Source organism: Monodelphis domestica, chromosome 4 (genome assembly GCF_027887165.1).
Source record: "Monodelphis domestica isolate mMonDom1 chromosome 4, mMonDom1.pri, whole genome shotgun sequence".
Taxonomy (NCBI): domain Eukaryota; kingdom Metazoa; phylum Chordata; class Mammalia; order Didelphimorphia; family Didelphidae; genus Monodelphis; species Monodelphis domestica.
The window spans coordinates 391,740,037-391,755,297 of NC_077230.1; the positions used below are offsets into that span (position 1 = coordinate 391,740,037).

The window sequence follows — 15,261 nt, forward strand, 5'->3', positions numbered from 1 at the left end:
GATTAATGGTTTGAACTGTCGAGACCTGGTGAGTTTGGGGATGGGGCAGAGAGGTCAAGATGTAGGCCACGGAGTGGAGACAAGCTCACTGGTCTGCACCGAACCCCTCAGCAATGCACTGAGCTAAGCGGCCAGCCGGGGCTCAAGAAATGCTCATTCAATGCTCATTGCTTCCCCATACCTGACTTTTTGTTTATTAAGATTCTGTAAGACATAAAAACGACTGTGTCAAAGTGGACAGAGTAGCAGACCTGGAGTTGGAGAGACCTGAATTCAAGTCCAGACTTACAAACTTACTAGCCAGGGGACCCTGGGCAAGTCACTTACTTCTTCACTGTCTGCCTTGGTTTCCTCATCTGTAAAATAGGGGTGTTAAGAATACCATCTATCTCCCAGGGTTGTTATGAGAAAGAAATGAGGTTGTATTTGTGCCTGACACATAGTACACGCTATGCAAATAATAGCTATTATTACTATTATCACTCAAAGAAAGAGACAGAACAATCAAGCATCAGGAGAGAAACAGTAGGAATGGATCCAGGGATCTGAGACCTTTCCCATCAGGCAACATCTCAGGCAAAACTAGTGAGCCAAAAGGAGAGGTCAGTGTTGTTCCACCTGAACAAGAGAAAAGTCGGGCCACATGCACTCTAGAGACTCTTCCCAAGGCAAATGCTCTCCCAACACTCATGTCAATTCAACAAGCACTACGGAGTGCCTACTATGGGACAGGCTTTGGTCTGGGGACCAGAGCTGCAAAGATAAAATAAAACAGTGTCTGCCCTCAAGGAGCTTATTGGGAAACACAACGTGAACAGAGATGCCTAAGAAGTAAGGAATAATGGGGTTTCACTCTGTTCTGAAGTCCCTTCTATCCTGAAATCCTGTATTCTAAGATTTCTTCCCAACTTGGACACTCTCTATTCTATGACCCTTCCCAGCTCTGACATTCTCTGTTCTAAGGTCTCTCCCAGCTCTGACATTCTCTGTTCTAAGGTCTCTCCCAGCTCTGACATTCTCTGTTCTAAGCTCTCTCCCAGCTCTGACATTCTCTGTTCTAAGGTCTCTCCCAGCTCTGACATTCTCTGTTCTAAGCTCTCTCCCAGCTCTGACATTCTCTGTTCTAAGGTCTCTCCCAGCCCTGACAGTCTCTGTTCTAAGGGCTCTCCCAGCTCTGACATTCTCTGTTCTAAGCTCCCTCCCAGCTCTGACATTCTCTGTTCTAAGCTCTCTCCCAGCTCTGACATTCTCTGTTCTAAGCTCCCTCCCAGCTCTGACATTCTCTGTTCTAAGCTCTCTCCCAGCTCTGACATTCTCTGTTCTAAGGGCTCTCCCAGCTCTGATATTCTCTGTTCTAAGGGCCCTCCCAGCTCTGACATTCTCTGTTCTAAGGTCTCTCCCAGCCCTGACAGTCTCTGTTCTAAGGGCTCTCCCAGCTCTGACATTCTCTGTTCTAAGCTCCCTCCCAGCTCTGACATTCTCTGTTCTAAGCTCTCTCCCAGCTCTGACATTCTCTGTTCTAAGCTCCCTCCCAGCTCTGACATTCTCTGTTCTAAGCTCTCTCCCAGCTCTGACATTCTCTGTTCTAAGGGCTCTCCCAGCTCTGATATTCTCTGTTCTAAGGGCCCTCCCAGCTCTGACATTCTCTGTTCTAAGGTCACTCCCAGCTCTGACATTCTCTGTTCTAAGGTCTCTCCCAGCTCTGACATTCTCTGTTCTAAGGGCTCTCCCAGCTCTGACATTCTCTGTTCTAAGCTCCCTCCCAGCTCTGACATTCTCTGTTCTAAGCTCTCTCCCAGCTCTGACATTCTCTGTTCTAAGGGCTCTCCCAGCTCTGATATTCTCTGTTCTAAGGGCCCTCCCAGCTCTGACATTCTCTGTTCTAAGGTCACTCCCAGCTCTGACATTCTCTGTTCTAAGGTCTCTCCCAGCTCTGACATTCTCTGTTCTAAGCTCCCTCCCAGCTCTGACATTCTCTGTTCTAAGCTCTCTCCCAGCTCTGACATTCTCTGTTCTAAGGGCTCTCCCAGCTCTGATATTCTCTGTTCTAAGGGCCCTCCCAGCTCTGTTCTAAGGTCTTAAGTCTAATGTAAAGCCCTTCTCAGCCCTGACATTCTAAGCTCCCTCCCTGCTCTGATGTTCTGTGTTCTAAGCATCTTCCCAGCTCTGAGACTAAAGAATGCCGTCTTCCTTCTGCCTATACTACAGCCCAGCAGGGGGGAGTGGCTGAGTGTTATTAGCAAAGCTTTCTTACAATAATAAAGTTGCCTTTCGAGAGAAGATTTCAGATGAAACTGTCCTGTTTTCTAACTACAGAGGCCAGTGGGTGGGGAAATGAATGTCCTTCCTAGGGCCACCAGGGGCAGAGCGTCCAGGCACCCAGGGCCCCACTGGGCCATCCCAGCCTCCCCCCTCCCAGAGCCTTAGCCAGGAATCTGGAGGGTGGGTTGAGCACAGAGAGCGGCCACTTGCCAGAGACCCTGAGTCCGTTTTCTTTAAATTAAGATGCAGCCATCATCACCACCTGCTTCCCCCTCCAGCGATCAGAGAAAATGAACTCCAGAAAGACTGGATTAGACTTTGAAGGTGGCGATCTAGATAATGAACGTGGAGGCCGCTGTGTTGACACAGGCCCTGGGTGCATGACATTCCTCCTCTGACAGTCCTTGCCACTCCCCCTGCGAGGTGCTGAGCCAGCAGCCTGGCCGTGATCACCGTGCACGTGGACTGCTGCCTGCAGCATTAGCAGAGCGGCAGTCGGGCAGGAACAGGAGAAGAGGACTTCTGGTTAAAGAGAGATCTGGCAAGGGTGGCTCAGGGGATGGAGAGCCAGGCCTAGAGATGAGTGATCCTGGGTTCCAATTTGGCCTCAGACACTTCCTAGCTGGGTGACCCTGGGCAACTCACCTCACCTTTTGGCCTCAGTTTCCTCATCTGTAAAATGAGCTGGAGTAGGAAATAGCAGACTACTCTAGTTTCTTTGCCCAAATAGGGTCACAAAGTCAGACACGACTGAAATGACTGAAAAACAACTGGAAAGGTCATTAACTGAGGCATGAAGAGCTTGGGAGCCTTATGAGTGGAAAAAAGGCACCATGGTACACTGGACCTGGGTTCTAATCCTAACAGTGGACCTTACCCAAGCCACTTCCTCCCCTTTAGTCCTGAGATCTGTCATCTTTTATTTTTATTATTTTTTTCATTTAAAAACCCTTACCTTATGTCTTAGAATCGGTCCATTGGTTCCAGGGTTGAAGAGTGGTCAGGGCTGGGTAACTGGAGTTAAGTGACTTGCCCAGAATCACATAGCTACAAAGCATTTGAGGGCAAATTTTTATCCCCATCTTCCAGGTAAGAAAAGCAAGGCTCTGAAAATGCCTTGCCCAGGGGGAGATGCCTACTACATGTCCAAGAAAGTAAGAATTAGGCAGAACCTCAGAGATCAATGCAAAGCCCTCATTTTAATAAATGAGGAAGCAAAGGTCCAGAGAGTGGAAGCAGAAGGTCTTGGGCTGAGGTCTTCTACCCGGTCAGACACCATCTGGAGAGTCAGTGCTGGACTCCACAAGATAAGCTAGATGGTGTCCACAAGAGAGCAACCAGAATGCTGAAGGACTGAGCTCAGGGCACGCAAAGATGGGTTAAATGGAGTGAGAATCTCAGCCTGGTGAAAAGGCTTGAGGAGATGACGTGAAAGCCATCTCTGGTCACTGAAGGAGGTCCATGGAGGAGGGATCTGACTTCTTTTCCCTCTGACCCTGTCTTAGAAGCAATGGAGAGAAGGCGAAAAGAGATGGAAGTAGGCAGGATGTCCTCCTAGTGAGAGTGGTCCAAAAATGGGATGGGCTGTTGCCTTGGAGATGCTAGGCTCCCCCCATCCCTGGGGGTCTTTAAGAACAAGCTGGATGGCTATTTGTCCCGGGTTATACATAGTGAGAGTATGTCCTGGTGAGGGCTCCTTTCCTTTCCAAGTAGAGTTTGGACTTGGTGGCCACTGAAGTCCCTTCAACCTTCAAATTCAGCAATGGCGTCACTCCTGATAATAGCTAACTAGCTACCATGCATGCAGTACTTTTAAATTCACAAATGGCTTTTCATATATTATCTCAATGAGTCCTGCTGCTCTTATGCCCATTTTACAGATTAGAAAACTGAGAGTTTAAGGGTTACAAAGCATCTATCTGAAGAAAGACTTGAACCCAGGTCTTCCCAATTCCAAGTCCAGCTACCTAAGGGAAGGGCCCTTCCTGTATTGTTTGCCTCTTCATCCAATAGGAACACTTTGCATATAGATGTCCTGGTCCTGCCCTCTTCCACACACCTACAAACACACAACCACAAAGTACACTGAGCCCCCAAAAGCTCCCGCCTGCTCCCCCTCAAGTGGAGAGCACGAGAAGAGGGAAGGTGGGAGGACAAAGGACAGAGGATGGCCAGAGCTGTCATTAGTAGCCATTTCCAGAGTCTCTGTGGCTGTCGAATGAGCCCCATTTCTATTCCATTTGAAACTGCAGGAGCAGCTCTTTATTAAATATGGATAGCATTCACCTTGTTACTGTACAGAATGGAAAAATGATTGTGTGTGCCGAAGGCTCACTGCCTGCATCTCGCTGGGCCCCCGAAACTTTTCAATTTTGCTGGACTGCTGTGGGCTTGCGCTTCCACTGCTCCGGCCCCACCGCCCCTGCCTCCCCCCATGGTGCTCCAGCATGGTGTAAAATGCAGGTGAAAGGCCGTATTGATCCCCTTTTAAGAGCCTCGAGCACAGAACTAATCTTAAATCATCACAGCCGAGAGCTGGAGGCTGCTGTGCACTCTGGCCCCCGGCGGGCAAAAGCCAGCCTTTCTGGAGACGGGCCATGCGGGGCTGGGCAGGCTGGAGAGGACTTGGGGCAGAAGAGTGGAAGAAAGAAAGGGAGAGGTCAGCCCAGGCTTATCCTTCCCTTTTGCATCCTCTAAGAGGCGAGGGAAAAAACAACAACAAACACCCACCATTGGGGGGCTCAATGGAGAAGAAATTCATCAAAGCCAGGAGCTGTCCATCTGCTCTTCCCTGGGAAGAATGGGTTCGAGAACACTAATTTCAGTGACCTTAGGTCCAATGGTGTGACTATAGGGGAACCGATGCTTCTTCCCATAACAAAACACAATAGTAGGGATACAAGTTGGACTTCAGGAAGAGTCCCTGATCCCCCAAAGGTGGCTAAACACCAGCTGAAGGAACAAAGAAAGTGTCTGAATCTTAAGATGGCAAAGGAGAAAAGCCGTACTGTGCCCAGGATTCCAAGACAACTGGGAATCAGTCCCAAATAAGCCTGACTCCTTGTGTCCTTAGGCAAGTCACCCCATCTCAGTGCCTGAAGTGCTCCATATAACTGGAAGGAATGGGGCTCGATGACTGACCTCTAAGTTTCCCCTAGATTTCAATATACAATTTTAAGCACTGACATTCTACAATGCCCCAACCCTGCATCCTACATCCTAAAGACCCTCTCAGCTTTGCCATTCCATGTTCTAAGGTCTCTCCCAGCTCTGACCTTCTCTGTTCTAAGATCTCTCCCAGCTCTGACCTTCTCTGTTCTAAGGTCTCTCCCACCTCTGACATTCTCTGTTCTAAGCTCTCTCCCAGCTCTGACATTCTCTGTTCTAAGCTCTCTCCCAGCTCTGACATTCTCTGTTCTAAGCTCTCTCCCAGCTCTGACATTCTCTGTTCTAAGCTCTCTCCCACCTCTGACATTCTCTGTTCTAAGCTCCCTCCCAGCTCTGACATTCTCTGTTCTGAGGTCTCTCCCAGCTTTGCCATTCCATGTTCTAAGGTCTCTCCCAGCTCTGACATTCTGGGTTCTAAGGACTCTCTTAGCTCTGACATTCTGGGTTCTAAGGTCTCTCCCAGCTCTGACATTCTGTGTTCTAAGGTCTCTCCCAGCTCTGACATTCTCTGTTCTAAGCTCTCTCCCAGCTCTGACATTCTGGGTTCTAAAGGTCTTCCCAGATTTCTGGAATTCCCTTCAAAACAAAAACAATGCCTCACCCTTGACATTCTATAGTTCTAATAAGGATCTCCCTTGGGGAGCCAGCTTCCAAAGACTCTGTAAGTCAAAGATTAAGAAATTGTGAAAGGGGCAGTGCAGTGACTAGAGCACCAAGCCTGGGGTTGGGAGAGGACCTGGGTTCAAATTTGACAGCTAGGAAGAAGCTTACTCTTGAGAGATGACATGATATCACAGAAAGAGCCTTGCCCTGAGAGTCAGAAGACCTGAGCTCGAATCTCAGCTCTGCTGCCTAAGAGATCTCTTCTCCTGAATCCTTACCTATAAAATTGGAGTTAGCTGGGAATGGAGAGGAATTCGACAATCTTGTCCTATTATACTAGAACCTGTTGAGAGTTCCTATCTTGATCACCCCTGCTGCTATTTCTACTGTTCAGAGATGTCTTGATAACACCCCCATGTGATCCATAAATCCATCTAGACTATTTTAGGAGACACAGGCAAGGTAACTGCCCAAGCAGGCTCTGACACAAGCCCCAACCCCTTACCACCAGGATAGCTGTGAGATATAGCAATGGAAGAAGGTTGCCTGATGCCATCCATCTCAAGTCCCCTTCCTCCCTGGACTAAGCCAAAAAATGGACTGGGAAAGCTCAAGAAGCCTGAAGGAAACCAGGGAGGATTGTAGGGATGGGATGAGATATACTCCACAGGGCTCAACTTTATACTCTCTTTTCTTTTGGGGGTAATAGAAAGTGATCAAAAGATTGATGGAGGGTAGCTGGGTAGTTCAGTGGATTGAGAGCCAGGCCTAGAGACAGGAGGACATGGGTTCTAATTTGACCTCAGACACCTCCTGGCTGAGTGACCCTGGACAAGTCACTTACCCCCATTGCCTAGCCCTTACCACTCTTCTGCCTTGGAACCAATACACCATACTGATTCTAAGATGGAAGATAAGGGTTTAAAAAAAAAAGATTGATGGAATTTACCTAGAATAGTCAGTGCCCTCTCTCCAAATTTTCCTAGAGCTCTCTCTGCCTGAGATCTATGTTGTTGCCACTCCTGCTCGTATCACACTTAACTATAAATGTGTCTTATCCCTAAAAGACATTCTGAGTTCCTTTCAAAAATCACTCTTTTCTCTCTAGTGTTTAAGCACCTAGTAATTTGAGATAGGGGCAGCTAGGATTACCAGGCCGGGATACAGAAGTCCTGGGATCAAATTTGACACTTCCTAGCTGTGTGACTCTGGGCAAGTCACTTAATCCTCATTGCCTTATACCTCTTCTGCTTTGGAACCAATACACAGTATCAATTCTAAGCTGGAAAGTTAGGGGAGTTTTCTTAAATGCTAGTTGCCCAATTTTGTTAGCCTTGTTTCTGTTGTTCAGTCATTTCAGTTCTGTCCAAATCTCCTTGAACCCATTTGGAGTTTTCTTGGTGAAGAAACTGGAGTGGTTGGCCATTTCCAACTCCAGCTCATTTTACAGATGAGGAAACTGAGGCAAATAGGGTGAAGGATCTTACACAGGGTCACATAACTAAGTGCCTGAGGCCAAATTTGAACTCAAGAAGATGACTCTTCCCAACTCTAGGTCCAGCACTCTATGCACTACAGTGCCACCACCTAACATCCCTGACTAGCCATCCTATTTCACATATACTTAACAAATATGGGTATATAAATTATCTAGTCCAATCTCAGTTTACAGAGTGAAAAATTGAGGCACACATAGCAGAGCCAAGAAAGAAGACCAGGTCATCTGGCTCCAAACCCAGCCACCAGAGAGGGTTAAATGAAGGGTTCAAACTATATAAAAATATAAAATAAAAGTTTATCTAATTAAAGGGAGGAAGGAAGGAAAGGGAATCAGGGTGTAACTAACTTCTAAGCCTTAAACTTTCTAAATTATCTTAACCTAACTAATTAAAGGAGTAATTAAAGATAAAGAGGGATTTGTAAAGTCAACAGGGCCAAAGATTCTCATGACACCAGAGTCCTCCTTTGGGTCAAACACCCTCAGGATGTAAAAATTAAATGTATATCTCTAATAATAAAAATATTATATTTCATGAGGTTTACTAAGTATCATTAGAAATCAAGGAATAAAGAGGATACAAAATAAAAACCACATGTAAATTGATCCAACCATTCTGGAGGGCAATTTGGAGCTATGCCCAAAGGGCGACAAAAGAATATCTACCCTTTGACCCAGCCATAGCACTGCTGGGTCTGTACCCCAAAGAGATAATGGACACAAAGACTTGTACAAAAATATTCATAGCTGCGCTCTTTGTGGTGGCCCAAAACTGGAAAACGAGGGGATGCCCATCAATTGGGGAATGGCTGAACAAACTGTGGTATATGTTGGTGATGGAATACTATTGTGCTAAAAGGAATAATAAAGTGGAGGAGTTCCATGGAGACTGGAACAACCTCCAGGAAGTGATGCAGAGCGAGAGGAGCAGAACCAGGAGAACATTGTACACAGAGACTAATACACTGTGGTATAATCGAACGTAATGGACTTCTCCATTAGGGGCGGTGTAATGTCCCTGAACAACTTTCAGGGATCCAGGAGAAAAAAAACACCATTCATAAGCAAAGGATAAACTATGGGAGTGGAAACACCGAGAAAAAGCAACTGCCTGAATACAGAGGTTGAGGGGACATGACAGAGGATAGACTCTAAATGAACACTCTAATGCAAATACTATCAACAAAGCAATGGGTTCAAATCAAGAAAACATCTAATGCCCAGTGGACTTACGCGTCGGCTATGGGGGGTGGGGGGGAGGAAAAGAAAATGATCTATGTCTTTAACGAATAATGCTTGGAAATGATCAAATAAAATATATTTTAAAAAAAAAAGCAAAAACAAAAAACAAAAACAAAAACAAAAAAAAAAAAGAATGTCTACCCTTTGATCCAACCATAGCACTGCTGGGTTTGTACCCCAAAGAGATAATAAGGAAAAAGACTTGTACAAGAATATTCATAGCTGCGCTCTTTGTGGTGGTAAAAAATTGAAAAATGAGGGGATTCCCTTCGATTGGGGAATGGCTGAACAAATGTGGTATATGTTGGTGATGGAATACTATTGTGCTAAAAGGAATAATAAAGTGGAGGAATTCCATGGAGACTGGAACAACCTCCAGGAATTGATGCAGAGCAAAAGGAGCAGAACCAGGAGAACATTATACACAGAGACTGATACACTGTGGTACAATCAACATAATGGACTTCTCCATTAGTGTCAATGCAGAGATCCTAAACAATCCGCAGGTATCGTGGAGAAAAAACACTATCCACAAGCAGAGGACAAACTGTGGGAGTAAAAACACCGAGGAAAAGCAACTGCCTGACTACAGGGATTGAGGGGACATGTCTGAGGAGAGACTCTAAATGAACACTCTAATGCAAATACCAACAACATGGAAATGGGTTTGAATCAAGAACACACATGACACCCAGTGGAATCGCGCGTCGGCTATGGGAGAGGTGGGCGGGGGGGGGGGGGGGGGAAGAAAAGAAAATTATCTTTGTCTCCGATGAATTATGTTTGGAAATGACCAAATAAAACAATATTTTTTAAAAATAATTAATAAATAAAAATAAAAGCCACGTGCCCATGGCTGGTTAGCCATTTCAGCCATTCCCACCTTACCACCAGCACTGCTGATGCTACATCATGCAAGAAGAGAGAGAGAACCCCTGGGAGGCATTACTGTCAGTTAAATACCAATAGTGATCTCCCCAACATGGAGATGCAGGAGAGATTATAGGGAATTCTGGGAAATACCAAGGACTTCTGGGAAAAATCTCCATTTATACAAGGATGAAGAGTCCTCACAGGACTCAAGGGGGAATGAGGATTAACACACACACTGAACACCAGTGTGGGGTAATCACTCACTCAACCCCTCCTTGAAGATGATCCAATTCCTTGGAAGCTCCAAAGTTGTTTTCCTTCAGAGAAAGACACCTCCACACCTTCTGTATCTTCTTCCAGAGATGCACTCCCAGGTCCCAACTATCAGTTCCCACCTTTCTCTTAGCCACCCAGTCCTTGCTCTGTGGAATCTTGGTTTGCAGCATCCCATGCTATCAGCCTGCCTTGTTATGTCCACCTAGAAATCCCCTACTACACTACACCAGGTAGATCAGCAAATCAAAGTGAATGGACTCAGTGATTCTGGATTCACTAAGCCATCATTAGGTACCTGGCCTAAACAGGATCCTGAGCTGCTCATGAGGGAGATGCAAAGATGAATGATCGCACACTGTTGCTTGATGACCAGAGATGAAGAAAAGCTAATTTACAGAAGTGCTAAACACCAGTCCCACATGCTAGAGAGGATGGAAGCCAGGATAGAGAAGATACAGAAGGGGACAGGACTGATACCTGAGTCTGCAAGGTGGCAACATCCAGCACAGTGACCTGGTGCCCACAACTGGCCCACACAGCATCCTCCAGGCTCAGTAGAGTACGGATGGGTCCCGGACCCACAGTCAAGCAGGTTGGCGGGCTCTCCATCTCCCATAGGCCTCCTGGTGGAGAAGAACAGTTAGGTCAGAACTGAGAACCTTAGAACATAAAATGCCAAAGATAGAAGAGTTCATAGAATGTGGAATGTCAGAGCTGAGAGGAACCTTAGAACTTAGGCTATCAGAGACAGGAAGGTCTGACTGTCAGGGGCAGCTGGATAGCTCAGTGGATTAAGAGCCAGGCCTAGAGATGGGAAGTCCTAGGTTCAAATCTAGCCTCAGGCACTTGCCAGCTGTGTGAGCCTGGGCAAGTCACTTGACCCCCATTGCCTAGCCCTTATCACTCTACTTCCTTGGAACCAATACACAGTATTATAAAAAAGAAGAAAAAAAAGAGACTGTCAGAGCTGGGGGGGGGGGTGCTTTAAAGCACACAAGTGGGGTAGGAGGGGGTCTTAAAACACAGAATGACTGAACTAATGTGTCAAGGAAGCTCATCCCCTCCCCCTCCTGAGTAACTTTACTGCCTATTAAACATTCCTGACAAACCACAGTTGCGCCAGGGTTTCGTTGGTGTACGTTCTGTATGTCAATAAAAGTTAAGGTTTAGAGAAGAATCGGAAGACCGACAAGAGGACCATGCAAGAACCATGAGGAGAAGAGACAGAGCAGGTAGGTGAGGGGGAATGCGGAAGAGACTGGCAGGCTGGGCACCACATGGCCAGGTTACTTATAGGAACATTTGCCTATTCTTCCAATAAACTTTATAAATATATATCTGGGTAGAAATATTATTTTTAATTATTACACTAGAAAAGATCTTAGAGTCCAAAATGGCAGAGCTGGGAGAGTCCATAGAACCTAGAATGTCAACGATGGAAGAGACAGAAGTGATGGAAGCCCAGAGTGCCAGAGCTGGGAAGAGTCTTAGATATGGGTCAGCAGAGAATGTCAGAAGTAGGAGAGCCTTAGAATAGAAAATATAATAGCTGGGAAGGGTCTTACAGCAGAGAATATCAGAGCTGAAAGAGACCTTAGAACCCAGAATGCTAGAATTGGGAGGAACCTTAGAACCCAGAAATGTCAGAACTGAGAGGACCCTTAGAACATGGAAGGTTAGAGGGGAGAGGACCCTTAGAATACAGAATATCAGAGCTAGGACTAGCCTCTCAGAGCATGTGAAAAATTAGTAGGTTAGAGTCCTGTTTTAGAGGGGATAGGACTGAGGCCAATAGAGAGAAAGTAATTCTCCTAAGGTTACTAGTAATGGAGTCCAGAAGGTGGCTTCCATGCCTTTACTCTCAGTCCATGACCAACTTTTGAGTTCTCATGACCACACTCCATCCCTCCATGCCTCCAGCAGACCTGGCACCCCTCGAGGCCCTACATTTGGGGAGGGGGGCAAGGAAGTATTCCAGAAGGAATACATCCCAGGGGAGGCATGAACAGTGCAGGAGGGTGTTGGAATGAGATGTTGAGGAATCCATGGAGTTGGAAGGGCCACCCCTGCCCTCTAGAGGTAGCAGAAAATACTACTTTTAGGTAAAAAAGGCAAAGGGGAAGATGGGAGCATCATAGACTTGAGAGCCAGGAGACCGGAGACAGGGTCTGATTACACCTGTCCCACCACCTTCCCTCCTCATCCTACTGCCAGCTGACAAATGAAGAACCTGAACCCCAGGATGGTGTATAGGTCACGAAAGTAATAAGTACAAGAATAAGAACCTGGAGTCAGGTTTTCTGACTCTTAGACATCTATTTTCTCCTACATGAGGGCTCTGGGTAACATGAAAAAAACAACAGGCTGGGAGACTTGGGAAATCCAAGTTCTAGTCTTGCCTCTGCTGGACTTGCTATCAGAGTCAATTCACCTCTCTTGGACTCAGTTTCCCCTTTTGTAAAATGGGGGTATTGGACCAGGAAACCCCTATAGTCCCTTCTAGCTCTAACTATTGTCCTCTTAAGCACTAGAAGAGTCCTTGAAAATCACACCAAATTCGATGGTCTCATTTTAGGAAGAAAAAATGAATGTGTTGTCCACTTGTATGAGTGGTAGACAATGAGCAGGGACCAAGTACTCTTGGCTAAACATCCTTCATGTTTTCCACTGCATCCCTGAATGAGAGGATTGGGGGTGGGGTGCTTGGCAACAGGGGGATGCCTCATTGTTCTCCAAATCTAATTGCTAATTGCTTCTCCTACAGTTTGAGGAGGGGGTGGAAGAGTACCCTGGGCTTTCAAGCTAGATGGGTTGGGAAAATGTAGGCATAAAGGATCCTGACCCTTCAGGGAACAGTCAGGTCAGCCATGGGAAGAGCATCTCCTATCTCTTAGAAAGGAAACCAACAGAATGCTGTTGTTATAACAAACTAAGGGTCAGCTGGGTTGCTCAGTGGATAGAGCACCTGGCTGGGAGCTGGAAAGTCCTGAGTTCAAATTTTACTTCAGACACTTGCCAACTGGGTGACCCCAGACAAATCACTTAACCCCTACGCTTAGACCTTACTGCCCCTCTGTCTTGGAATCAATACACAGTATTGATTTTATTCTAAGAAAGAAGGTATGGGTTTAAAAAAAAAATCCGGCATTGGACACTGCCTAGTATCTGCCTAGCCCTTACTCACTTTAGAGTGGTTACTAAGACAGAAAATAAGGTTTTAAAAAAATAAAAAAATTTTAAAGTAATAATAGTCTAGAGGGATGGGCTCAGACCCCTTCCTCAAGAGTCTCATATCCCACTAGAGAAGAGAATCCCTGGGTATAGTGAAAAGATCATTGCACTGGGAGTCAGGACTCCTGGCTTCTAAAGACTCATCTCTGCACCAAACTTACCGCTGGTGTATTCTCCCTTCAACAGGCCATTTTCCCTTCTGTAAAATGAAATAGCTGGTCTCAAGGACGTCTAAAGTCCTTTGCATTTCTAATAATTTGCTTCTATTACCATATGATCCTATTTTACAAATCAGGAAACTAAGGCTTAGTGTGACAGATCCTGGATCTTTCGGTTTTAAATCCAGTTTTCTTTCCTTTGCACTTGATGCCCCTTTTTTTCCCATTTTTTTTCCTTTCCTTGTATCCCCGGGAACATATTTTAAAAATATTAAGTGTTTAATAAATGTACATTGATTTCCTGAACGAAGGCAGGAGTGTACTTCTGGAAGGGATGTCCAAGGGGCACCAGAACTGTGCCCACTCAGGCCATCCTGGCTGGCTGAGCCCCTCTTTAGTTCACCTTGGTGCCCCTCCAGTGTCTCCACTCACATACGGCATGACAGCCCATCTATCCAGATGCTGCAGCCCAGCCTGTCACCAGCTCAGCACTGCCAGATTAAGGGAGATGAAGGTCCTGTCTCAGGAAAGGCACCTTCGTTTGGGAGGCCGGAATCCCTCCTCCCATCTACAGGCAGATGGAGAGGGTCCCACCTTCTGTCTGAGAGAAGGCAGGACAAGTGAGCTCAGGCTCAAGGATCTAGTGAGAGGAGGGAGAGCCCAGAGGGAGATCCATAAGGGAGCTGTTGGGTCTAGAACAAAGAATGGACATTACTTAGACACAGGCAAATTTCCCACTGCCCATTGGTGTCAGGGGACCTCATCTCACTACTATATATGTGTGACCTGAAGAAAATCAGATCAGCTCTTTAAATCTGTTCCCTAATTTGGAAAATAAGGGCTTGGAATAAATGATCAGTAAGGTCTCCTCCATCTCTGCTATCTTATGTTCTCAGGGTAACCCCCTCCCCAGATCTGACATTCTGCGTTCTAAGAGTCTTCCCAACTCTGACATTCTCTTTTCTAAGGTCTCTCTCAGGTCTGACATTCTCTGTTCTGAGGTCTCTCCCAGCTCTGACATTCTGGGTTCTAAGGTCCCTCTCAGCTCTGACATTCTGGGTTCTAAGCTCCCTTCAAGCTCTGAAATTCTGTATTCTAAGGTCTCTCCCAGCTCTGACATTCTGGGTTCTAAGCTCTCTCCCAGCTTTGACATTCTGTGTTCTAAGCTCCCTCCCAGCTCTGACATTCTCTGTTCTAAGCTCCCTCCCAGCTCTGACAGTCTCTGTTCTAAGCTCTCTCCCAGCTCTGACATTCTCTGTTCTAAGGTCCCTCCCAGCTCTGACATTCTCTGTTCTAAGGTCTCTCCCAACTCTGACATTCTCTGTTCTAAGATCCCTCCCAGCTCTGACATTCTCTGTTCTAAGGTCCCTCCCAGCTCTGACATTCTGGGCTCTAAGGACCATTCTGACTCTGATATTATATATTCTAAATCCAATTCCAGTTCTGACAATCTATGTTTTAAAGTTCCCCACCACCACTCTGACTTTCCCAGGTCTAAAAGCTTATCCTCCCTGCCAGGATCTTGTCAGTTCTTACATTTTATGTTCCAAGACCCCTTCCCACCCCTAACATCATGTGGTTCTTAGATTGTACACATCAGTGAGAATCTCTCTAATGTCTATGGAATCCTAATTTTAGTCATTTGACTACCTGGAAAGCTCTCAGGCTCCAGAAGGCAAATTAAGTTAGGTCAAGACACTGTCAGCTCCCTACAGTTAACACACATATTTACTCCACATATTTGCCAGGTAAAGTTTTGCCCTGCCTCACGACCAGCATGAGTTCAGTCTGATTCCCCCAAGAGAAAATCAGTATAGGAGCAGGAAGGCCACACCACCTCATTATAAAATCTCAGATTCAGAAAGAAGCTCAGAGAGCACCTGGCCTCACCTCTCCCTGAAGCAGCAAAATGGAGAAAGGTAAAAACAGGAAGCCTGTCTTCCTCAAGGT

The 15,261-nt window shown here is 46.2% G+C and overlaps 1 protein-coding gene across 1 annotated transcript in view; it reads right to left on the reverse strand.

Annotated features, from left to right (window-relative positions):
• The window catches only part of ARHGEF10L (Rho guanine nucleotide exchange factor 10 like), a 177,411-nt gene that overhangs the window by 35,724 nt on the left and 126,426 nt on the right, over nucleotides 1-15,261 (reverse strand). The window contains exon 23 of the mRNA XM_056826195.1: nucleotides 10,400-10,545. Within this exon, the coding sequence (XP_056682173.1) occupies nucleotides 10,400-10,545 (146 nt within the window). The remainder of the gene's footprint in view (nucleotides 1-10,399; nucleotides 10,546-15,261) is intronic.